This window comes from Taeniopygia guttata, chromosome 34 (assembly GCF_048771995.1).
Source record: "Taeniopygia guttata chromosome 34, bTaeGut7.mat, whole genome shotgun sequence".
Classification (NCBI taxonomy): Eukaryota; Metazoa; Chordata; class Aves; order Passeriformes; family Estrildidae; genus Taeniopygia; species Taeniopygia guttata.
The window spans coordinates 3422164-3447553 of NC_133059.1; the positions used below are offsets into that span (position 1 = coordinate 3422164).

A 25390-nucleotide genomic window follows, 5' to 3' on the forward strand; every position below is an offset into this window, starting at 1 on the left:
GTCCCCACATTGTCCCTGTCCCTGTCCCCACCCCAGTTGTCACCGTTGACGTCCCTGTCCCCATCGTGTCCCCATCCCAGTCCCTGTCCCTGTCCCCACGGTGTCCCCACATGTCCCTTTCCCCACCCCAGTTGTCACCACTGACGTCCCTGTCCCCATCGTGTCCCCATCCCAGTTCCTGTCCCCAATCCCAGTTCAGCTCCCTGTCCCTGTCCCTGTCCCCACCCTGGTTGTCACCATTGACGTCCCTGTCCCCACCCTGGTTCCTGTCCCCACAGCGTCCCCACAGTGTCCCCACGGTGTCCCCACATGTCCCTGTCCCTGTCCCCATCCCGGTTGTCACCGCTGATGTCCCTGTCCCCCTCCTGTCCCTGTCCCTGTCCCCACAGTGTCCCCACAGCATCCCCACGGTGTCCCCACATGTCCCTGTCCCCTCCTGTCCCTGTCCCGGTTTGTGTCCCCAAGTGGCTCCTCCGCTGTCCCACCCCCCGTGCCCCCCAATGTCCCCAAGTGTCCCCAGTGCCACCCCCAGTGCCACCCCCAGTGCCACCCTCCGATGTCCCCAACCCACGCCTGACAGAACGTGACACTGGGAAGGATTTGGGGACAGTTTGGGGGATTTGGGGACAGTTTGGGGGATTTGGGGACAATGGGAAAGATTTGGGGACAATTTGGAGGATTTGGGGACAATTTGGGGGATTTGGGGACAATTTGAGGTATTTGGGGACAATGGGAAGGATTTGGGGACAATTCAGGGAATTTGGGTACAATGGGAAAGATTTGGGGACAATTTGGGGGATTTGGGGACAATTCAAGGGTTTTTGGGGACAATGAGAGGGATTTGGGTACAATTTGGGGGATTTGGGGAAAATGAAAAGGATTTGGGTACAATTTGGGGGATTTGGGGACAATGAGAGGGATTTGGGGACAATTTTGAGGATTTGGGGACACTGGGGGGTGGTGACAGTGGCAATGTCCCTTTTAGTCCCATTTTTGTCCCTTTTAGTCCCATTTTTGTCCCTTTTCCCCCATTTTTGTCCCCTCCCCCCTCAGCGCCTCTGCAGCTTTTTTGCCAAAATCTTTTATTGCCGCCCCTCCCCCACCCCAAAAACCCCAAAAATCCCAAAAAACACCAAATAAATATCCAAGAAAACGCCGTGAAAAAAGGGGAATTTGGGGAATTCCGGGTTTTTTTTGGGGGGAATTTTCGGGAATTTGGGGCTCCCCGATTATCACACGGTGATAAGGCAGCGCCGGCAGCCCCCGGGGGGGCAGATTTTGGGGAATTCCGGAGGGAATTTGGGGGATTTTTAAAGGATTTTGGGGAATTCTCGGCTGTACAAAATTTACAAAGGGGAAAAATCCCAAAATTTGGGGGGAAAGCTCAAAAATCGGGGAAAAAATCCCAAATTTTTGGGGGGAAATCTCAAAAATTGGGGGAAAAAAATTCCCTAAATTCTGGGGTGAAAAATCTCAAAAATTAGGGGAAAAAAAATCCCAAAATTTTGGGGGGAAATCTCAAAAATTAGGGGAAAAAAACCCCAAAATTTTTAGGGGGAAATTTCAAAAATTAGGAAAGAAAAGTCCCAAAATTTTGCGGGTAAATCTCAAAAATTGGGGAAAAAAATTCCCAAAATTTTGGGGGAAAATACAAAATTTTGGGAGAGAAAATAAAAAAAAAAAAAATCAGGGGAAACTCCCAAAAATTGGAGGTGGGGGGGGGGAATCCCAAAAATTGGGTAAAAAAGCACCAAAATTTCGGGGGGAAAATCCCAAAAATTGGGGGAAAATATCCCAAAAATTTGGGTGGAAAAGATCCCAAAATTTTGGGTTGGTGGGGGAAAAGAATCCCAAAATTTTGGATTTTTCTGAGGAAAAAAAATCATAAAAATTAGGGGGAAAATAATCCCAAAATTTGAGATTTTTCCAGGTAAAAAAATCCTAAAAAATTGGGGAGAAAATCATCAAAATTTGGGATTTACCTGGAGGGAAAAACGCCCCAAATTTGGGATTTACCTGGGTGGAGAAAAATATTTAAAAATTGGGGAAAAAATCCTAAAAAAAATGGGAAAAAATCCCTAAAATTTGGGATTTACCTGGAGGCAAAAGTCCCCAAATTGTCCCAAATTTGTCCCAAAATTTGCCACCTCAGGTGTGCCCAGGTGCCACCTCAGGTGTGCGCAGGTGCCACCTCACCTGTCCAGGTGCCACCTCAGGTGTGTGACCGAGGTCACCTGATGCCACCAGGTGCCACCAGCAGAGCGATGTCACCCCAGTGCCACCGCCTGTCCCCTTCCTGGCTGTGCCCAGGTGTGCCCAGGTGTGTCCCAGGTGTCCCCAGGTGTGTCCAGGTGCCACCAGGTATCTCCAGAATGTCCTCAGGGTGTTCCCAGGTGTATCCCAGGTGTGCCCAGGTGCACCTGAGGTGCCACCAGGTGTGTCCAGCTGTCTCCAGGTAGCACCAGGTGTGTCCCAGCTGTGCCCAGGATGTCCTCAGGATGTCCTCAGCTTGTTCCCAGGTGTGCCCAGGTGCCAGCAGCTGTGCCCAGGTGTCCCCAGGATGTTCTCAGGGTGTCCTCAAGGTGTTTCCAGGTGTCCCCAGGTGTCCCCAGGTGTGCCCAGGTGTCCCCAGGATGTCCTCAGGGTGTCCTCAAGGTGTTTCCAGGTGTGTCCCGGGTGCGCCCAGGTGTCCCCAGGTGCCACCAGCTGTGCCCAGGTGTGCCCAGGTGTGCCAGGTGTGCCCAGGATGTCCTCAGGGTGTCCTCAAGGTGTTTCCAGGTGTTCCCAGCTGTGTCCCAGCTGTCCCCAGGTGTGCCCAGGTGTGTCCCCAGCTGTCCCCAGCTGTCCCCAGGTGTCCCAGCTGTCCCCAGGTGCGCCCAGGTGTGCCCAGGTGTGCCAGGTGTCACACGAGGACCTTGGCCAGCCCGTCGGCGCCGGCACTGGCCCCGAGGGGCCGCCGCGGGTGGAAGGCGACGGCCAGGACGGACTCGTGGTGCTTCCGGCGGTGCGCGGGCAGCTCCTGCACACAGGTGCGCTGGCACAGGTGCCACAGCCGCAGGGAACAGTCGTGACCTGGGGAGAGACAGACAGGTGTGACAGGTGTGACACACACAGGTGTGACAGGTGTGACACACTCAGGTGCGCTGGCACAGGTGCCACAGCCGCAGGGAACAGTCGTGACCTGGGGAGAGAGAGACAGACAGGTGTGACAGGTGTGACACACACAGGTGTGACAGGTGTGACACACTCAGGTGCGCTGGCACAGGTGCCACAGCCGCAGGGAACAGTCGTGACCTGGGGAGAGAGAGACAGACAGGTGTGACAGGTGTGACACACACAGGTGTGACAGGTGTGACAGGTGTGACACACACAGGTGTGACAGGTGTGACACACTCAGGTGCGCTGGCACAGGTGCCACAGCCGCAGGGAGCAGTCGTGACCTGGGGAGAGACAGACAGGTGTGACAGGTGTGACAGGTGTGACAGGTGTGACACAGGTGTGACACACTCAGGTGCGCTGGCACAAGTGCCACAGCCGCAGGGAACAGTCGTGACCTGGGGAGAGACAGACAGGTGTGACAGGTGTGACAGGTGTGACAGGTGTGACACACTCAGGTGTGACAGGTGTGACACACACAGGTGCGCTGGCACAGGTGCCACAGCCGCAGGGAACAGTCGTGACCTGGGGACAGAGACACAGGTGTGACACAGACAGGTGTGACAGGTGTGACACACACAGGTGTGACAGGTGTGACACACACAGGTGCGCTGGCACAGGTGCCACAGCCGCAGGGAGCAGTCGTGACCTGGGGGGACAACAGACAGGTGTGACAGGTGTGACACAGGTGTGACAGGACAGGTGTGACAGGTGTGACACACACAGGTGTGACACACACAGGTGTGACACACACAGGTGCGCTGGCACAGGTGCCACAGCCGCAGGGAACAGTCGTGACCTGTGGGGACAGACAGACAGGTGTGACAGGTGTGACACACACAGGTGTGACAGGTGTGACACACACAGGTGTGACAGGTGTGACAAGTGAGACACAGACAGGTGTGACAGGTGTGACACACACAGGTGTGACACACACAGGTGCGCTGGCACAGGTGCCACAGGCGCAGGGAACAGTCGTGACCTGGGGGGACAGAGAGACACACAGGTGTGACAGGTGTGACAGGTGTGACACACTCAGGTGTGACAGGTGTGACACAGACAGGTGTGACAGGTGAGACACAGACAGGTGTGACACACACAGGTGTGACACACACAGGTGTGACAGGTGTGACACACACAGGTGTGACAGGTGTGACAGGTGTGACACACACAGGTGCGCTGGCACAGGTGCCACAGCCGCAGGGAGCAGTCGTGACCTGTGGGGACAACACACAGGTGTGACAGGTGTGACACAGACAGGTGTGAGACAGGTGAGGTCACTCAGTGGTCACTCATTGGTCACTCAGGGTCACTCATTGATCACTCAGGGTCACTCAGTGGTCACTCAGCAGTCACTGGTCACTCATTGATCACTCAGTGGTCACTCAGGGTCACTCAGGGTCAGTGGTCACTCAGGGGTCACTCAGGGTCACTCATTGGTCACTCATTGGTCACTCAGTGGTCACTGGTCACTCAGGGTCACTCAGTGGTCACTCATGGGTCACTCAGTGGTCACTCAGGGTCACTCAGTGGTCACTCACTGCCGGACATCAGGGTGTCCCCGCTGCTGTCCAGGGCCAGGCAGGTGACGGCGTCCAGGTGAGCGACCACCGAGTGCACCACCGCACCTGCGAGGGAAAGGGCCTAATGACCCCCTAATTACCCCTAATTACCCCTAATTACCCCCTAATTGCCCCAGTGATCCCCCAATTAACCTAACGACCTCCTAATTACCTCCTAATTACCCCCTAATTACCCCAATGATCCCCCAATTAGCCTAATGACCCCCTAATGACCCCCCTAATTACCCCAGTGATCCCCCAATTAGCCTAATGACCCCCTAATGACCCTAATGACCCCCCCTAATTACACCAATGACCCCCTCATTACCCTAATGAGCCCATAATTACTCTAATGACTCACTAATGACCCCCCTAGTTACACTAATGACCTCCTAATGACCCACTGATTACCCTAACAACCCCATAATTACACTAATGACTCCTAATGATCCCTAACGACCCCATAATTACCCTAATGACTCACTAATGACCCCCCTAATTACACTAATAACCTCTTAATGACCACCTCGTTACCCAAATGACCTCCTAATGACCCCCCTCATTACACTAATGACCCCATAATTACCCTAATGACTCAGTAATAACCCCTCTAATGACACTAATAAGGTCTTAATGACCCCCTCGTTACCTTAATGACCTCCTAATGACCCCCTCATTACCCTAACGACCCCATAATTACTCTAATGACTCAATAATGACCCCCCTAATTACACTAATAACCTCTTAATGAGCTCCTTGTTACCCTAATGACCCCCTAAAGACCCCCTAATGACCCTAATGACCCCCCCAATGACCCCGATGACCCCTAATGACCCCTAATGAGCCCCTCGTTACCCTAATGACCCCTCGTTACGCTAATTTCCCTAACGAGCCTCTCGTTACCCTAATGACCCCTAATGACCCCTCGTTACGCTAATTTCCCTAACGAGCCCCGCCCACCTGTGCGCATGTCCAGGTAGCGAATGGCGCGGTCGTCGCTGGCCGTGATGGTCAGCGGCTGCGAGGGGTGAGTGACCACCTGGTTCACCTGGGCACGGCCACCTGGGGGACACAGGGGTCAGCTGGGGTCAGCAGGGGTCACCTGGGGTCACTGGGGTCACCTGGGGTCCCCGGGGTCACCTGGGGTCAGAGACCACCTGGGGTCACCGGGGTGAGTGACCACCTGGTTCACCTGCCCGCGGCCACCTGGGGGACAGAGGGGTCAGCTGGGGTCAGCGGGGGTCAGCAGGGGTCACAGGGGTCACCGGGGTCAGTGACCACCTGGTTCACCTGGGCACGGCCACCTGGGGGGACAGGGGGGTCATTGGGGGTCACCGGGGTCACCTGGGGTCACAGGGGTCAGCTGGGGTCATTGGGGTCACCGGGGTCACCTGGGGTCAGTGACCACCTGGGGTCACCTGGGGTCAGCAGGGGTCAGTGACCACCTGGTTCACCTGCCCGCGGCCACCTGAGGGGACACAGGGGTCAGCAGAGGTCACCTGGGGTGAGTGACCACCTGGTTCACCTGCCCGCGGCCACCTGGGGGACAGTGAGGGACAGTGAGGGACACAGGGGTCACCTGGAGTCAGCGGGGTCACCTGAGGTAACCTGGGGTCAGTGACCACCTGGGGTCACCTGGGGTCACCTGGGGTCAGTGACCACCTGGGGTCATTGGGGTCAGTGACCACCTGGTTCACCTGCCCACGGCCACCTGAGGGACACAGGGGTCACCTGGGGTCACTGGGGTCACCTGGGGTCAGTGACCACCTGGGGTCACTGGGGTCACCTGGGGTTAGTGACCACCTGGTTCACCTGCCCGCCGCGGCCACCTGAGGGGACAGTGAGGGACACAGGGGTCAGCTGGAGTCAGCTGGGGTCACCTGGGGTCACCGGGGTCACCTGGGCTGAGTGACCACCTGGGGTCACCCAGAGTGACCACCTGGTGACCCCTGGGGACACCGGGGGGGTTCAGGTGTCCCCTGGGGACATTTGGGGGGTGTCCAGGTGTCCCCAGGTGACCCTTGGGGACAGTGGGGGGGTTCAGGTGACCCTTGGGGACATTTGGGGGGTGTCCAGGTGACCCTTGGGGACATCTGGGGGGGTTCAGGTGACCCTTGGGGACATCTGGGGGGGTTCAGGTGACCCCTGGGGACACTGGGGGGGTTCAGGTGACCCTTGGGGACATCTGGGGGGGTTCAGGTGACCCTTGGGGACATCTGGGGGGGTTCAGGTGACCCCTGGGGACACTGGGGGGGTTGAGGTGACCCCTGGGGACACGGGGGGGTTCAGGTGACCCTTGGGGACATCTGGGGGGGTTCAGGTGACCCTTGGGGACATTTGGAGGGGGTTCAGGTGACCCCAGTGACCCCTGGGGACACTTGGGAGGGTTCAGGTGACCCCTGGGGACATCTGGGTGGGGTTCAGGTGTCCCCAGGTGACCCCTGGGGACGTGGGGGGTCACTCACCGCCGTTTGGGGACACCAGGGTGGCCTTGGTGGCCTCGAGGTCGTAGAGGACGGTGGCCCCGGAGCGGAACCCGGCCACCAGGTGCGCCGGCTGGGTGGGCACGAAGGTCACCGAGGTGGGGACGCCGTGCTCTGAGGGGACAGGTGAGGGGACAGGTGAGGGGACAGGGGTGACACCTGGGGGACAGGTGAGGGGACAGGTGAGGGGACAGGGGTGACACCAGAGGGGGCCAAATGTCCTCAGGTCTGTCCCCAGGTGTGTCCCAGGTGTGTCCCCAATGTCCCCAGGTGTCCCAGGTGTGTCCCAGGTGTGTTCCCAGATCACTGAGGTGTGTCACCAATGTCCCCAGGTGTGTCCCAGATCTGTCCCCAATGTCCCGAGGTGTGCCCCCAATGTCCCCAGGTGTCCCAGGTTGTCCCCAGATCATGGCAGGTGTGTCCCCAACATCCCCAGGTGTGTCCCAGGTGTGCCCCAACGTCCCCAGGTGTGTCCCAGCTGTGTCCCAGGTGTGTCCCCAACATCCCCAGGTGTCCCCAACATCCCCAGGTGTGTCCCCAATGCCCCCAGGTGTGTCCCCAACATCCCCAGGTGTCCCCAATGTCCCCAGGTGTTTCCCCAGATCACTCAGGTGTGTCCCAGGTGTGTCCCCAATGTCCCCAGGTGTCCCAGGTGTGTCCTAGGTGTGTCCCCAATGTCCCCAGGTCTGTCCCAGATCACTCAGGTGTGTCCCCAACATCCCCAAGTGTCCCCAATGTCCCCAGGTGTCCCCAATGTCCCCAGGTGTTTCCCCAGATCACTCAGGTGTGTCCCAGGTGTGTCCCCAATGTCCCCAGGTGTCCCAGGTGTGTCCCAGGTCTGTCCCCAATGTCCCCAGGTCTGTCCCAGACCATTCAGGTGTATCCCAAATGTCCCCAGGTGTGTCCCAGGTGTGTCCCCAACATCCCCAGCTGTGTCCCAGGTGTGTCCCCAACGTCCCCAGGTGTGTCCTAGATCACTCAGGTGTGTCCCCAACGTCCCCAGGCGTGTCCTAGATCACTCAGGTGTGTCCCCAACATCCCCAGGTGTCCCCAATGTCCCCAGCTGTGTCCCCAACATCCCCAGGTGTCCCCAGTGCCCCCAGGTGTGCCCCCAATGTCCCCAGGTGTCCCCAGTGTCCCCAGGTGTGTCCCAGGGGTGTCCCCAATGCCCCCAGGTGTGTCCCCAATGTCTCCAGGTGTGTCCCCAGCGTCCCCAGCTGTGTCCCAGATCATTCAGGTGTATCCCAAATGTCCCCAGCTGTGTCCCAGGTGTGTCCCCAGGTGTGTCCCCAATGTCCCCAGGTGTGTCCCCAATGTCCCCAGCTGTGTCCCAGCTGTGTCCCAGGTGTCACCAATGTCCCCAGGTGTGTCCCCAACGTCCCCAGCTGTGTCCCAGATCATTCAGGTGTATCCCAAATGTCCCCAGGTGTGTCCCAGGTGTGTCCCCAACGTCCCCAGCTGTGTCCCAGATCATTCAGGTGTATCCCAAATGTCCCCAGGTGTGTCCCAGGTGTGTCCCCAACGTCCCCAGCTGTGTCCCAGATCATTCAGGTGTATCCCAAATGTCCCCAGGTGTGTCCCAGGTGTGTCCCCAATGTCCCCAGGTCTGTCCCAGATCACTCAGGTGTGTCCCAGGTGTGTCCCCAGCTGTGTCCCAGGTGTGTCCCCAACGTCCCCAGGTGTGTCCCCAATGTCCCCAGGTGTGTCCCCAACATCCCCAGCTGTGTCCCAGGTGTGTCCCCAGCTGTGTCCCAGCTGTGTCCCAGGTGTCCCCGCTCACCTGCGTGCCCGTCCAGGACGCCGAGGCAGGTGCCACCGCCGCTGTCCCCGCTGTCACTGTCCCTGCGGGGGTCCCAGAGGCGCACGGTGCCATCGGCCGAGCACGAGGCCAGGCAGCGCCCGGCGCCATCGAAGGACAGACCCCAAACGGCGTCAGAGTGACCGGCCAGGAGCCCCCGGAGCACCCCCGGGTCTGCGGCAGGGGACATTGGGGACATTGGGGACATTGGGGACATTGGGGACATTGGGGGGACATTGGGGACATTGGGGACATTGGGGACATTGGGGGGGATTTGGGACATTGGGGACATTGGGGACATTGGGGACATTGGGGACATTGGGGGGGATTGGGGACACTGGGGACACTTGGGGACATTGGGGACATTGGGGACATTGGGGACATTGGGGGGATTGGGGACATTGGGGGGGATTGGGGGACATATGGGGACATTGCCACCACAGCCCCCAGTGTCCCCCAATGTCCCCAATGTCCCCAATGTCCCCAATGTCCCCATATGTCCCCCAATCCCCCCCAATGTCCCCAAGTGTCCCCAGTGTCCCCGATGTCCCCAAGTGTCCCCAGTGTCCCACCGTAGCCATCGTAGGGGTCGCTGTCCAGCCCCGGCAGGCGCCAGCAGCGGATCTGAGCGTCCACGCCGGCGCTGCAGCACAGCCCGATGTCACCAATGTCACCGCTGTCACCTGCTGCCACCGCCACCGCCAGCACCGGACCCCTGGGAGGGTGACAAAGGGACACGAGTCACACTGGTGTCACCTCCTGGGCCCCTGGGACGGTGACAAAGGGACAGAAATGACACTGGTGTCACCGATGTCACTTCATGGGCCCCTCTGGCGGTGACAAAGGGACAAAAATCACATCAGTGTCACCTCCTGGGCCCCTGGGATGGTGACAAAGGGACACGAGTCACACCGGTGTCACCGATGTCACCTCATGGGCCCCTCTGGCGGTGACAAAGTGACAGAAATCACACCGGTGTCACCTCCTGGGCCCCTGGGATGGTGACAAAGTGACAAAAATCACACCGGTGTCACCTCCTGGGCCCCTCTGACAGTGACAAAGGGACACGAGTCACACCAGTGTCACCTCCTGGGCCCCTGGGACGGTGACAAAGTGACACGAGTCACACCGGTGTCACCTCCTGGGCCCCTGGGATGGTGACAAAGTGACAAAAATCACACCGGTGTCATCGATGTCACCTCATGGGCCCCTTTGGCGGTGACAAAGGGACAAAAAATCAGAACATCGTCACAGCCAGGTGACAAGGAGGTGGCACCAAGGTGACACCAAAGTGACAAAAAAGAGGAGCAAAGACACAGCCGCCAACATGGCAATGAGGTGACAATGAGGTGACAATGAGGTGACACTGAGGTGACAATGAGGTGACACTGAGGTGACACTGAGGTGACACTGAGGTGACAATGAGGTGACACTGAGGTGACATTGAGGTGACACTGAGGTGACAGTGAGGTGACACTGAGGTGACAATGAGGTGACATTGAGGTGACATTTAGGTGACAATGAGGTGACAAAGAGGTGACATAGAACGTGACATTGAGGTGACAATGAGGTGACACTGAGGTGACAGTAAAGTGACAATGAGGTGACACTGAGGTGACACTGAAATGACAATGAGGTGATATTGAGGTGACATTTAGGTGACACTGAGGTGACAATGAGCTGACATTGAGGTGACAATGAGGTGACACGGAGGTGACAATGAGGTGACATTGAGGTGACACCAAAGTGACAAAAAAGAGGAATAAAGCCAAAACCACCGTGACAAGACAGGTGAAACTGAGGTGACATCAGGTGACAATGAGGTGACGCTGAGGTGACAATGAGGTGACAAAGAGGTGACATTGAGGTGACAATGGGATGACATTGAGGTGACATTTAGGTGACAATGAGGTGACAGTGAGGTGACACCAAAGTGACAAAAAAGAGGAATAAAGCCAAAACCACCGTGACAAGACAGGTGACAATCAGGTGACACCAGGTGACAATGAGGTGACACTGAGGTGACATTGAGGTGACAATGAGGTGACAATGAGGTGACACTGAGGTGACAGTAAAGTGACAATGAGGTGACAGTGAGGTGACACTGAGGTGACAATGAGGTGACATTGAGGTGACAAAGAGGTGACAATGAGGTGACATAGAAGGTGACAATGAGGTGACACTGAGGTGACACCAAAGTGACAAAAAAGAGGAACAAAGCCAAACCCACTGACATGACAAGAAAGGTGACACTGAGGTGACAATAGGTGACATCAGGTGACATCAGGTGACATCAGGTGACAACAGGTGACAGCAGGTGACACACCTGTGCCCGCGGAAGGCGTACACCGGCTCCACGTCCAGCGCCGCGCTCCTGAGGGGACAACGGTGACAAACCCCGGTGACAATCGGTGACAATCAGTGACAACGGTGACAACGGCGCCCCGAGCGCCGCCACCACCCCGGTGCCACCCAGTGCCACCCGGTGTCACCCGGTGTCACCCACTTGTTGGGGACGAGCGGCTTCTGCAGGTTCCAGAGCTTGAGGGTGGCGTCCTCGGAGGCCGTCACCAGCGCCGGGTGACAAGGGACAAAGGCCACCGCCCGCACGGCGTCAAAGTGGCTGCGCAGCGTCAGCCGCGGGCTCCAGACGCGCCGCGGCGACGGTGGCACCTGGGGACACGGCGGTGGCACTTGGGGACACGGCAGGGACACTTGGGGACACGGCAGAATGAAGGTGTGGTGGCATTTGAGGACACTCGGGACGGGGTTGGTGGCACTTGGGGACACTTAGGGACACGGCAGAGTGAAGGCGTGGTGGCATTTGGGGAGATGGTGGCACTTGGGGACACGGTGGTGGCACTTGGGGACACCTAGGGACACGGCAGAATGAAGGCGTGGTGGCATTTAGGGGCATGGTGGCATTTGGGGACACTTGGGGACACTTGAGGACACTCAGGGCAGGGTTGGTGGCACTTGGGGACACTCAGAACAGGGTTGGTGGCACTTGGGGACACTCGGGACAGGGTTGGTGGCACTTATGGACACTCAGGACGGGGTTGGTGGCACTTGAGGACACTCGGGACGGGGTTGGTGGCACTTGGGGACAGTCAGGGCGGGGTTGGTGGCACTTGGGGACACTCGGGGCAGGGGTGGTGGCACTCACGTCACCGCCGTCGTTGTCATTTGTCACCGTCAGCTCCGCCAGGTCCCCGAGGCCATCCAGGGCCAGCGCCTCGGCCGGGAGCCCTGGGGACAGAGGGGACATTTGGGGACAATGGGGACAGTGGGGACAGTGACACTGGGGTGGCCTTGGGGACACTCAGGGACAGAGGTGACAATGGGGACAATGGGGACAATGGGGACAGTGACATCAGGGTGGCCTTGGGAACATCCAGGGACAGAGGGGACAGTGGGGACAGTGACAGTGGGGTGGCCTTGGGGACACTCAGGGACAGAGGGGACAGTGGGGACAGAGGGGACAGTGACACTGGGGTGGCCTTGGGGACATCCAGGGACAGAGGGGACAGAGGGGACAATGGGGACAGTGACACTGAGGTGGCCTTGGGGACAGAGGGGACAGAGGGGACAGAGGGGACAATGGGGACAGTGACACTGAGGTGGCCTTGGGGACACTCAGGGACAGAGGGGACAGTGGGGACAGTGGGGACAGTGACACTGAGGTGGCCTTGGGGACACTCAGGGACAGAGGGGACAGAGGGGACAGTGGGGACAGTGACACCAGGGTGGCCTTGGGGACATCCAGGGACAGAGGGGACAGAGGGGACAATGGGGACAGTGACACTGAGGTGGCCTTGGGGACACCCAGGGACAGAGGGGACAGTGGTGACAATGGGCACAGTGACACTGAGGTGGCCTTGGGGACAGAGGGGACAGAGGGGACAGTGGGGACAGTGGGGACAGAGGGGACAATGGGGACAGTGACACCGGGGTGGCCTTGGGGACACAGGGACCCCCCAGGTGACACAGGTGACACACAGGTGACACACGGGTGACACACGGGTGACAGGCGTGTCCTCACCTTCAGGTGGCCGCGGTGGCCCGAGGTCCCCGTCCCGCAGGTGGCACCGGTGGCTCTCTGTGACAGCGGGGGAGGGGTCAGGGGACGTCCCCAACGTGTCCCCAAAGTGTCCCCAAATATCCCCAAAGTGACCCCAGGTGTCCCCAAGTGTCCCCAGGTGTCCACAAAGTGTTCCCAAAGTGTCCCCAGGTGTCCCCAAGGTGTCCCCAGGTGTCCCTAGGTGTCCCCAAAGTGTCCCCAAAGTGTCCCCAGGTGTCCCCAAGGTGTCCCCAAGGTGTCCCCAGTTCACCTCTGATGTCCCCAGGTGTCCCCAAGTGTCCCCAGGTGTCCACAAAGTGTTCCCAAAGTGTCCCCAGGTGTCCCTAGGTGTCCCCAAAGTGTCCCCAAAGTGTCCCCAGCTGTCCCCAGGTGTCCCCAAGGTGTCCCCAGGTGTCCCCAGGTGTCCCCAAAGTGTCCCAAGGTGTCCCCAGGTGTCCCCAGGTGTCCCCAAAGTGTCCCAAGGTGTCCCCAGGTGTCCCCAAGTGTCCCCAAAGTGTCCCCAGGTGTCCCCAGGTGTCCCCAAAGTGTCCCCAGCTCACCTCTGATGTCCCCAGGTGTCCCCAGGTGTCCCCAAAGTGTCCCCAGCTCACCTCTGATGTCCCCAGGTGTCCCCAAGGTGTCCCCAAGTGTCCCCAAGTGTCCCCAGGTGTCCCCAAAGTGTCCCCAGCTCACCTCTGATGTCCCCAGGTGTCCCCAGGTGTCCCCAAGGTGTCCCCAAAGTGTCCCCAAGGTGTCCCCAGCTCACCTCTGATGTCCTCAGGTGTCCCCAAAATGTCCCCAGGTGTCCCCAGGTGTCCCCAGGTGTCCCCAGGTGTCCCCAAAGTGTCCCCAGCTCACCTCTGATGTCCCCAGGTGTCCCCAAGGTGTCCCCAGGTGTCCCCAGGAAGTCGAACTCCCCCAGGGCGTCCTCGGAGTCTTCCTCGTCCTCATCCTCGTCCTCGTCCTCCTCGGGGACCTTGGGGACACTCTGGGGACAAAGGGACAAAAATCTGCCCAAATTCCCTAAAAATCCCAAAAAATCCCTAAAAATCCTCCAAAAATCCCCAAAAAATCCCCTAAAAAATTCCCAAAAAATCCCTAAAAATCCCCTAAAAATACCAAAAAAATCCCATAAAAATCCAATAAAAATACCCAAAAAAATCCCATAAAAATCCAAAAAAATCCCATATAAATCTCTAAAAATTAAAAAAAAATCCCTAAAAAATCCCCAAAAAATCCCCAAAAAATCCCCTAAAAATTCCCCAAAAAATCCCTAAAAATCCCAAAAAAATCCCCTAAAAAATCCCTAAAAATCCCCTAAAAATCCCAAAAAATCCCATATAAATCTCTAAAAATCCTCCAAAAATCCCCTAAAAATCCCATTACAATCCCCAAAAATTCCCAAAAAATCCCATATAAATCTCTAAAAATTCAAAAAAAATTCCCAAAAAATCCCCTAAAAATCCAAAAAAATTCCCAAAAAATTCCCTAAAAATCCCCAAAAAATCCCCTAAAAATCCCCCAAAAATCCCAAAAAAATCCCCAAAAAATGCCCAAAAAATCCCTAAAAATCCCATAAAAATCCAAAAAAAATCCCATAAAAATCCCAAAAAAATCCCCAAAAAATCCCCAAATCCCCCAAAAGCCCCCAAAAGCCCCAAATTTGGGGTCCCGACCTTTCCCCTCCTGCGGGGCGGCCCCGGGGTGGGGGAGGGGCCCTCGGGCTCCTCCTCCTCGTCGCTGTCCTCCTCGGGGGGGGAGGGGCTCAGCCCCCGCTGCGGCTCCTTCCCGGCGTTCCTGGGGGGAAATTTGGGAATTAGGGAGAGGGAAAACCCCGGAAATGGGAAAAAGGAAGGGAAAAAAAGGGAAAAAACGCAAAAAATCCCACGAAAAACGGTCAAAAAACGGCTGGAAACGGAGAAATTCCACGGGAAATCCTGAAAATTCCCCTGGAAATCCCGAAAATCCCATGGGAAATCCCGAAATCCAACAGGAAATCCCGAAAATTCCACAGGGGATCCCACAAATCCCATGGGAAATCCAAAAAATTTCATGGGAAATCCCAAAATCCAACAGGAAATCCCAAAAATCTCAGGGAATATCCCAAAAATTCCAGAGGAAATCCGAAAAAAAAAAAACCAAAAATCCCCCCTAAATTCCCACAATTTTCCAAAAAAATTCCCTAAAAAACCCAAATCCCCCCAAAATTCCCAAAAAAATCCCCAAACCCCCCAAAAATATCCCTGAATCCCACAAAAATCTCCCCAAAATTCCCAAAAAATCCCCAAATCCCCCAAAAATTCCCCTAAAAAACCCCAAATCCCCCCAAAATGCCCAAATTTCCCCCAAAACTTTCCTAAATCCCCCCAAAATTCCCAAAATTTCCCAAAAAATTCCCTAAAAACCCCCAAATCCCCCCAAAAATCCCATCAAATTCCCAAATTCCCTAAAAATATCCCTGAATCCCACAAAAATCTCCCCAAAATTCCCAAAATTTCTCAAACAATTCCCTAAAAAAGCCCATATTCCCCCAAAATTCCCCAAAAATTCCCTAAAAACCCCAAAAATTCCCTAAAAAACCCCAAATCCCACCAAAAAAACCCCAAAAATTCCCCTAAAATTCTCAAAAAATCCCCTAAAAACCCGAAAAATTCCCTAGAAAACCCCAAAAAATTCCCCCAAAATTCCCAAAAAATTCCCTAAAAACCCCAAAAATTCCCAAAAAAACCCCAAATCCCCCCCAAAAATCCCAAAATTCCCAAAAAAATCCCCTAAAAACCCCAAAAATTCCCTAAAAATACCCCAAAAATTCCCCCAAAATTCCCAAAAAGTTCCCAAAAAAACCCTAAAAATTCCCCAAAAAACCCCAAACCCCCCAAAAATTCCCAAAAAACCCCCAAACCCCCCCAAAAACTCCCAAAATTCCTAAAAACCCCCCGGCACCTCTGGATCTGCTCCTCGATGCGGCGCAGCAGCAGCGACTCGGCGGGTGGGGGAGGGGAGGGGGGGCTGCCGGGGCTGGGGGGGGCGGCGGGAATTCCCGGAATTCCCGGAATTATTCCCGAAATTCCCGGAATTCCCGGGATTCCGCGGGCCAGCAGCGCCCGCAGGCGGCGCGAGCGCATGGCCAGGATGGTGTCGCTGTAGCCCAGCTCCTCCAGGTACCTGAAATTTGGGGAGAAATTCAGGAAAAACGGGATTTGGGGATTGGGGGGGATCCTAAAAAAATTTCACAGGGTGGGAATGGGAAAAATTCCCGGAGAAATGGGGAAAATTGTCGAAAAAATGGGGAAAATTGTCGAAAAAAAAGGGGAAATTACAAAATAAATGGGGAAAAAATCCCATTAAAATGGGAAAAATTGCCATCAAAGTTCCCATGGAAATGGGAGAAATTCCCAGAGAAATGGGGAAAATTGCTGAAAAAAAAATGGGGAAAATTGTCAAAAAAAAAGGGGAAAATTACAAAAAGAATGGGGGAAAAGTCCCATTAAAATGGGAAAAATTGCCATCAAAATTCCCATGGAAATGGGAGAAATTCCCAGAGAAATGGGGAAAATTGCCATGAAAATGGGGGAAAATCCCGTGAAAATTGGAGAAAATTCCGTGAAAAAGGGAAAAATCGCCATCAAAATTCCCATGGAAATGGGAGAAATTCCATTAAAAATGGCGAAATGTCCCATAAATGGCAAAAATACCATTGAAATCCTAAAAATTCCCATCAAAATGGGGAAAAATGCCATGAAAATCCTAAAAGTTCCCATCAAAATGGGGAAAATTGCCATTAAAATGGGAAAAATTCCATTAAAATGGGGAAAAATTTCCATGAAAATGGGAAAATGCCCTTAAAATGGCAACAATTCCCATAAAAATGGCAAAAATTTCCATTAAAATGGGAAAAAAACCCCAAAGAAACCCCCAAAAATACCAAGATAAAACCTCAAAAAAACCCCAAAATAAAACCTCAAAAAACCCCAAAAACAAAAAAAAAAATCCCCAAAATACCCAAAATAAAAACCGAAAAATCCCAAATAAAACCCGAAAAACCCAAAATAAAAACCACAAAACCCCAAAAACCCAAAAATAAAATCCCCAAAAAACCCCAAAAAACCTCAAAAAAAACCAAACACCCCCAAAAAAACCCAAAAAACCCCAAAATAACCCCAAAAAAAGCCCCGAACTCACTGGCGCAGGAGCCGCCTCCCGTCCTTCCAGGCCCCCTCCAGCTCCACGGGGCCGTTGGACACTGGGGGGAAATGGGGGTGAGAAACCCCAAAATACCCCCAAAATACCCCAAAATAACCCCCTAAAATATCCCCAAAATACCCCAAAATAACCCCCTAAAATACCCCCTAAATACACCAAAAATACCCCAAAAATACCCCAAAATAACCCCCTAAAATACCCCCAAAATACCCCCAAAATACACCAAAACCACCCCCCAAAATACCCCTAAAATACACCAAAACCATCCCCAAAAATACCCCAAAAATACCCCCAAAATACACCAAAACCACCCCCTAAAATACCCCTAAAATACCCCAAAAATACACCAAAGACCCCCCCAAAAAAACCCAAAATAAAACCCCAAAAATGCCCTGAAAAAACCCTAAAATTCCCCCCAAAACCCCCAAAAATCCCATGAAAAAGCCCCAAAATTCTCCCCAAAAACCCCCCAAAACCCCCTGAAAAAACCCCAAAATTCCCCCCAAAGCCCCCTGAGAAAAACCCAAAATTCCCCCTGAAAGAAGCCAAAAAAGACCCAAAAAACCCCAAATCCCGAAAAAACCCAAAAAATCCCCCCAAAAACCCCCTGAAAAAGCCCCAAAATCCCCCCCAAAAATCCCCTGAAAAAACCCCAAAATTTCCGCCAAAAACCCCAAAATTCCCCCCCGAAAGAAGCCGAAAAAGACCCAAAAAACCCCAAAAAACCCCAAAAACCCCAAAAAAACCCCAAAAAAACCCAAAAAACCCAAAATTTGGGGCTCACGCGGCTCCTCCGGGCGCTTCTCCCCCGGCGCCGCCTCCGCCCCCAACTTCAGCTTCTGCAGCTTGGACCTGGCCGGGAAATTTGGGGGATTTTGGGGCTTTTTGGGGAGTTTTGGGGATTTTGGGGGTTTTTTGGGGTATTTGGGGTTTTTTTGGGAGTTTTTTGGGTTTATTTTGGGGGGATTTTTTGGAGTTTTTTGGGGGGTTTTGGGGAGTTTTTTGGGGAGTTTTTTGGGGGTCTTGAGGAAGGATTTGGGGTTTTTGGGGCAATTTTTGGGTTTTTTTGCGGGGTTTGGGGTTTTTTTGGGGTTTATTTTGGGGGGATTTTTGGGGTTTTTGTGGCCTTTTTTGGGGGGTTTTGGGGAGATTTTTGGGGGCCTTGAGAAAGGATTTGGGTTTTTGGGGCAGTTTTTGGGGTTTTTTGGGGGGTTTGGGGTTTTTTTGGTGGTTTTGGGGAGTCTTTGGGGGGATTTTTGGGGTTTATTTTGGGGGTTTTTTTGGGTTTTATTTTGGGGGGATTTTTGGGGTTTTTGGGGGGTTTTGGGGAGTTTTTTGGGGGGATTTTTGGGGGTTTCTTTTGGGGCCATTTTTGGGGTTTTTGGGGTTTTTTTTTGGGGAGTTTTTAGGGGAATTGTGGGTTTCTTTTAGGGGAATTTTTGAGGGTTTTGGGTTTTTTGGCGGATTTTGGGTTTCTTTCGGGTCCATTTTGGGGTGTTTTGGGATTTTTTGGGGTTTTTTGGGTAATTTTGGGTTTCTTTTGGGGGGTCTTTGGGGCTTTTTTACAACTTTTAGAGATTTTTGTCAGATTTTTTGGGTGCTATTGATTCTTTTGGGCTGCTTTCATATATTTTTAGAGTTTTCAGGACATTTTTTAGGACTTTTGGGTGGTTTTTAGGGTTTTTTTACACATTTTTGATATTTTTGCCCCATTTTTTGATGCTTTTGGGCTGTTTCTGTACACTTTATGGATTTCAGGAAATGTTTGGGTATTTTTGGGTGATTTTTAGGGTTTTTTTTACAAATTTTTTATATTTTTGTCCCATTTTTTGGGCGCTTTTGATGCTTTTGAGCTGTTTCTGTACACTTTTAGGGATTTCAGTACATTTTTTGGGGACTTTTGGGTGGTTTTTAGGTGTTTTTTTACAACCTCTATAGATTTTTGTCACATTTTTGGTGCTTTTGGGCTGCTTTCGTACATTTTTATGGATTTCAGGACATTTTTTAGGACTTTTGGGTGGGTTTCAGAGGTTTTTTTTTACAACTTCTATAGATTTTTGTCACATTTTTGGTGTTTTGAGATGCTTTAGTACATTTTTATGGATTTCAGGACATTTTTTTCGATTTTTGGGTGGTTTTTAGGGTTTTTTTTCCAAATTTTTTATATTTTTGCCCCATTTTTGGGCTGCTTTTGTACATTTTTAGATTTTCCAGGACATTTTTGGGGATTTTTGGGTGGATTTTTGGGGTTTTTCTCTCACCTCTCCTGCTTGAGGGCGAATTCCAACATCCGGATGCGCCGCACCAGGTCCAGCTTGAGGCTCTCCTGACCCTGCCGCTCGCCCTGCAGGAACGCCACCTGCGCCTGGGGACAGCGGGGACATTTGGGGACATTTGGGGACACTGGGGACATTGGGGACATTGGGGGACATTGGGGGGATTTGGGGACATTGGGGGGATTGGGGGGATTGGGGACATTGGGGACATTGGGGACATTGGGGGCATTGGGGACATTGGGGACATCGGGGGGATTGGGGACACTGGGGACATTGGGGACATTGGGGGGACATTGGGGACATTGGGGGACATTGGGGACATTGGGGACATTGGGGACATTGGGGGGACATTGGGGACATTGGGGACATTGGGGGGATTGGGGACATTGGGGGGACATTGGGGACATTGGGGACATTGGGGGGATTGGGGACATTTGGGGACATTTGGGGACATTGGGGACATTGGGGACAGTGGGGACATTGGGGACATTGGGGACAGTCGGGACATTGGGGGGATTGGGGACATCGGGGACACCCAGGGAAAACTCAGGGGGTGACAGTGTCCCCACACCCACCCAGTCTCCCCAGTTCCCATCCCAGTACCCCCAGTACCCCCAGTACCCCCAGTCTCCCCAGTTCCCAGTACCCCCAGTACCCCCAGTACTCCCAGTTCCCATCCCACTATTCCCAGTTCCCAGTATCCCCAGTATCCCCAGTCCCCCCAGTCTCCCCAGTCTTCCCAGTTCCCAGTATCCCCAGTATTCCCAGTGTCCATCCCAGTACCCCCAATTCCCAGTTCCTAGTATTCCCAGTCCCCCCAGTCTCCCCAGTCTCCCCAGTTCCCAGTATCCCCAGTATTCCCAGTTCCCAATATTCCCAGTATCCCCAGTCTCCCCAGTACCCCCAGTACCCCCAGTGTCCATCCCAGTCTCCCCAGTATTCCCAGTCTCCCCAGTATTCCCAGTTCCCAATATTCCCAGTCTCCCCAGTATCCCCACTATTCCCAGTATCCCCAGTACCCCCAGTTCCCATCCCAGTATTCCCAGTATTCCCAGTCCCCCCAGTATCCCCAGTACCCCCAGTTCCCAATATTCCCAGTATTCCCAGTCTCCCCAGTACCCCCAGTACTCCCAGTTCCCATCCCACTATTCCCAGTTCCCAGTATCCCCAGTATCCCCAGTATTTCTAGTCTCCCCAGTATCCCCAGTTCCCAGTATCCCCAGTATCCCCAGTATCCCCAGTTCCCAGTACCCCCAGTGTCCATCCCAGTCTCCCCAGTATTCCCATCCCAGTCTCCCCAGTATTCCCATCCCAGTCTCCCCAGTATTCCCAGTACCCCCAGTTCCCAGTCTCCCCAGTATTCCCAGTATTCCCAGTCCCCCCAGTATCCCCAGTTCCCAGTATCCCCAGTCCCCCCAGTATTCCCAGTTCCCATCCCAGTATTCCCAGTACTCCCAGTTCCCAGTCTCCCCAGTATTCCCAGTATCCCCAGTTCCCAGTATCCCCAGTACCCCCAGTGTCCAGTTCCCAGTACCCCCAGTTCCCATCCCAGTACCCCCAATTCCCAGTATCCCCAGTATCCCCAGTTCCCATCCCAGTATTCCCAGTATTCCCAGTACTCCCAGTTCGCCGCTCCCGCCCCTCCCGCTGTCCCCACCCCCTCCCGCCGCCCCGGCCGCCATTTCCTCCCAAGATGGCGCCAACCGCGGCCACCCCGCCCCGCCGCCCCCCGGTGTCCCGCGCTGTCCCCTGATGTCCCCGCGCTGTCCCTGATGTCCCCGCGCTGTCCCCTCTGTCCCCTCTGTCCCTGTGCTGTCCCCTCGCTGTCCCCTCGCTGTCCCCTCGCTGTCCCCGCTGTCCTCTCCCCGTCCCTCCCCTCATGAGGGCACCGCCGCCATCATTACCTGCAGCTCGGCCCTCTCCGCTTCCCAGCGCCCTTTCTCCGCCTCGAACCGCGCCCACTCGTGCTGGATGAAGTGCAGGATGCCCGGCAGGCTGAGGCCGGTTCGTGCCGCGGGCTCGGGGCCCGCCACGGGCCCGGGAGCGGGGCCGGGAGCGGGGCCGGGGGGCGGAGGTTGGGCCCGGGCCGGCGGAGCCCGCTCGGCCGCCATGGCGGCTGCCACAAAGGGAGCCACGGGCGGCAGCGGCTTCCTGCCACAAAGGGAGCCGGGGGCGGGGCAAGGGGCGGGGAAATGGGCGGGGTTTGCACAAAGGGGCGTGGTTTGCACAAAGGGGCGTGGCCACGGTGAGGCGCCGTTGCCGTGGCAACGCGGGGGGGGGCTGTGGGGGAATTTTGGGGATTTTGGGGTTTTGATGGATCTTTTTGGGGGGTTAAAGGGGATTTTTGGGGTTTTTCCGGGGGTCTTTGGGGGTTAGAGGGGATTTTTGGGGTTTTTCCGGGGGTCTTTGGGGGTTAGAGGGGATTTTTGGGGGTTAGAGGGGAATTTTGGGGTTTTGAGGGATCTTTTTGGGGGGTCTTTGGGGATTATAGGGGATTTTTGGGAGGTCTTTGGAGGTTATAGGGGATTTTTGGGGGTTAGAGGGGATTTTTTGGGGGTTAGAGGGGATTTTTGGGGGGTTTTTGGGGATTATAGGGGATTTTTGGGAGGTCTTTGGAGGTTATAGGGGATTTTTGGGGTTTTTCCGGGGGTCTTTGGGGGTTAGAGGGGATTTTTGGGGGGTTAGAGGGGATTTTGGGGGGTTAGAGGGGATTTTTGGGGGGTTAGAGGGGATTTTGGGGGGGTCTTTGGGGATTTTTGGGGGGTCTTTGGAGGTTATAGGGGATTTTTGGGGTTTTTCGGGGAGATTTTGGGGGTTAGACGGGATTTTTTGGGGTTAGAGGGGTCTTTTGGGGGGTTAGATGGGATTTTTTGGGGGTCTCTGGAGGGTTAAAGGGGATTTTTGCGGTTTTTCGGGGAGATTTTGGGGGGTTAGACGGGATTTTTTGGGGGGTTAGAGGGGATTTTTGGGGGTTAGAGGGGATTTTTGGGGGGTCTTTGGAGATTATAGGGGATTTTTGGGAGTCTTTGGAGGTTATAGGGGATTTTTGGGGTTTTTCGGGGAGACTTTGGGGGTTAGATGGGATTTTTTGGGGGTTAGAGGGGATTTTTGGGGGGTTAGAGGGGATTTTTGGGGGGTCTTTGGAGGTTATAGGGGATTTTTGGGGTTTTCCCGGGGGTCTTTGGGGGTTAGAGGGGATTTTTTGGGGGGTTAGAGGGGATTTTTGGGGGGTCTTTGGGGATTATAGGGGATTTTTGGGAGGTCTCTGGAGGGTTAAAGGGGATTTTTGGGGTTTTTCAGTGGGGTTTCAGGGGATTTCGGAGAGTTTTAGGGGATTTTGGGGGTTTTTTGGAGGCTCTTTAGGGGGTGAGAGAGGATTTTGGGGGGCTTTAGGGGTTTTTTGGGGTGTCTTTGGGGCGTTAAAGGGGATTTTGGGACTTTTTGGAGTGTTTTCTGGGAGTCTTTGAGGGGTTTGCAGGGGATTTTTGTGATCTTTATGGGGGATTTTTGGGGGATTGTAGGGGATGTTTCGGGGGGCTTTGGGGTTTTTTGGGAGGTCTTTGGAATGTTAGAGGGGAGTTTTAGGAGTTATGCGGGATTTTGGGGTTTTTTAGAGAATTTTGGGGGTTTTTGTAAGGCCTGAGGGGATTTGGGGGCGTTTAGGAGACTTTTAGGGGTGGTCACTGGGGGTTTGTAGAGAATTTTGGGTGTTTCATATTTCTTTGGTGTGTTAAAGGGCATTTTGGAAGTTTTTAGGATTTTTCGGGGGGTGTTTGGTTGATTAGAGAGGATTTTTTTGGCGAGTTTTGGGGCAGGGTTTAATTATGGGGAATTAATTAACGCCTCATTAACAATTCATTATTAATATATCCACACCCGCAGCGCCACCGCGTGGTCACCGCTGGTATCGCCACCACCACCACCAACCCTACAACAAGCGGCAACGCCTCCAAATTAAATAATTAATTAACTAAATAATTCATTCACTAATTAATTAACTAATTAATTAACCGCCACCATGAGAATCACGCCCTGCCAGGCCGCCCTGGCCGCCGCCATCACCCTCAACCTCCTCCTGCTGCTCTTCTCCCACCTCCTCCCCGGCGCGTCCCCTCCGTGCCGCCGCTCCCGGCGCGTCGCCGACGGCGTCCCCGGCGTCACCGTCATCCTGCGCGACTTCGACGGCCCCGAGCACGACGTGGCCGCCACCGCCCGCTCCTTCGCCGCCCTGCCCGGCGTCACCGTCCTGGTGGCTTCGGAGACGCCGCCGTACCCGCCGGCGCCGCTTCCCGCCGGCGTGGCCGTGCTGTCGCTGCGGCCGGAGCTGCACCGGCCGCCGCCGCGGCCGGAGCTGGCGGTGCGCACGCGCCACGTGGCTTTGGTGCCGGACGGCGCCCGCGCCGCGCCGGGGCTGCTGCGGCGCATGAGGGACGCGCTGGAAGCCACCACCGACGCCAAGGTGGTGGCGGCGGCCGTGGGGCGGCGGCGGCCGCGGTGTTTGGAGGTGGAGGTGGACGTCAAGGCGTGGACGGTGCGGTACAGCTACGCCGATGGGCGGAGTGACCGGCGGAGTGACCACCACGGTGACCACCACGACAACCACCACAACAACCACCACAACGACCACCACAATGACCACCACGACAACCACCACGATGACCACCACGATGACCACCATGACAACCACCACAATGACCACCACGATGGCCACCATGACAACCACCATGACAACCACCACGACGACCACCACAACGACCACCACAATGACCACCGTGGCGACCTCTGCGGCGCGCTGGACGAAACCCCGGCCGTGCTTCTCCTACGGACGCGCGACCTCTTCTCGCTGCCCTTCCCGTTGACCGTCCCGGTGTCCACCTCGCTGTCCCTACAGGCGGCCGCGCGCGGTTGGCGCCTCCTCCTTCTCCCGTCCTCCTTCCCTCCGTCCCCACGTGTGTCGCCACCCCGCGCCGGCGTTGCCGAATCGCGTCGCCGCGCGTTGCTGCAGCGTTTCGGCATCAAGCTGGAGGTGCTGCCGGACGGTTCCCGGCGCTGGCACGGCTGCGGCAAGGACACGGCGCGTTGTTTCGGCACGGTGCGGGCGCAGAGCCCCGAGTACCTGCTGGCGGGGCGCTGGACGCCGCCGTGCTGCCTGCGGGCGCTGCGCCTCACCGCGCGGCACGTCCTGGCGCAGCTCGAGGCGTCGGGCGTGCGCCACTGGCTGGAGGGCGGCTCGCTGCTGGGCGCCGTGCGGCACGGCGACATCGTGCCATGGGATTACGACGTGGACGTCGGCTTCTACCGCGAGGACGTCCCCAAGTGCCGTTGGCTGGCGGCCGTGGCGGCGACGGGTCGGCCGCTGGAAGATCCCGACGGGTTTTTTTGGGAGAAAGCTGTGGAAGGGGAATTTTACCGCGTCCATTTTAGCCGCACCAACCGGCTCCACGTGGATCTGTGGCCGTTCTACGTCCGCCCCGGCGCCGCCGTCATGACCAAGGACACGTGGTTGGGTCACCGGCAGGACGTGGAGTTCCCCGAGCGTTTCGTGGTGCCCCTTGGCACCGTGCCCTTCGTCGGGGTCATGGCCAAGGCGCCCAACGACCCCCGAGCCTTCCTGGAGTTCAAATTCGGGCCCGGCGCCATCGAGAACCCCGAGTACCCCAACCCCGAGGTCAGGAGGTTGGCACAGGACCTGGGCAATAAAACTGTGCGGTGACGCTGGTGTACCACTCTCTGTGCCACCCCTGGGGTCTTTGTGCCGCTCTCTGTGCCACCCTTGGGGTCCCTGTGCCACTCTCTGTGCCACCCCTGGGGTCCCTGTGCCACTCTCTGTGCTACGCTTGGGGTCCCTGTGC

General features: G+C 55.3%; 2 protein-coding genes across 2 annotated transcripts; one reads left to right on the forward strand and one right to left on the reverse strand.

The window, feature by feature from the left end:
• Positions 1–1667: 1667 nt before the first annotated feature.
• STRN4 (striatin 4) lies at positions 1668–21706 on the reverse strand. The gene is made up of 17 exons (XM_072920927.1): positions 21443–21706; positions 19524–19627; positions 18047–18114; positions 17242–17302; positions 16003–16224; positions 14736–14856; positions 13918–14047; positions 13042–13098; positions 12166–12248; positions 11506–11672; positions 11326–11373; positions 9572–9714; positions 8982–9173; positions 7184–7315; positions 5679–5780; positions 4698–4784; positions 1668–3072 (listed from the first exon to the last, which is right to left on the reverse strand). Exons 1-17 carry the CDS (start codon positions 21647–21649, stop codon positions 2903–2905), a joined length of 2094 nt encoding a protein of 697 aa, XP_072777028.1. The 5' UTR covers positions 21650–21706; the 3' UTR covers positions 1668–2902.
• FKRP (fukutin related protein) lies at positions 21401–25264 on the forward strand. The gene is made up of 2 exons (XM_030262160.4): positions 21401–21542; positions 23421–25264. Exon 2 carries the CDS (start codon positions 23557–23559, stop codon positions 25249–25251), a length of 1695 nt encoding a protein of 564 aa, XP_030118020.4. The 5' UTR covers positions 21401–21542; positions 23421–23556; the 3' UTR covers positions 25252–25264.
• Positions 25265–25390: the final 126 nt, after the last annotated feature.

What these genes read in the sequence shown, in the direction of transcription:
- STRN4 (XM_072920927.1), bottom strand. Translation starts at nt 21,649, where the DNA reads ATGGCGGCCGAGCGGGCTCCGCCGGCCCGGGCCCAACCTCCGCCCCCC. An exon ending in TACGCCTTCCGCGGGCACAG is followed by an intron (nt 9,715 to 11,325) that starts GTGTGTCACCTG and finishes TCACCCTCCCAG; the next exon opens with GGGTCCGGTGCTGGCGGTGG. An exon ending in CTACCTGGACATGCGCACAG is followed by an intron (nt 4,785 to 5,678) that starts GTGGGCGGGGCT and finishes TTTCCCTCGCAG; the next exon opens with GTGCGGTGGTGCACTCGGTG.
- FKRP (XM_030262160.4), top strand. Translation starts at nt 23,557, where the DNA reads ATGAGAATCACGCCCTGCCAGGCCGCCCTGGCCGCCGCCATCACCCTC.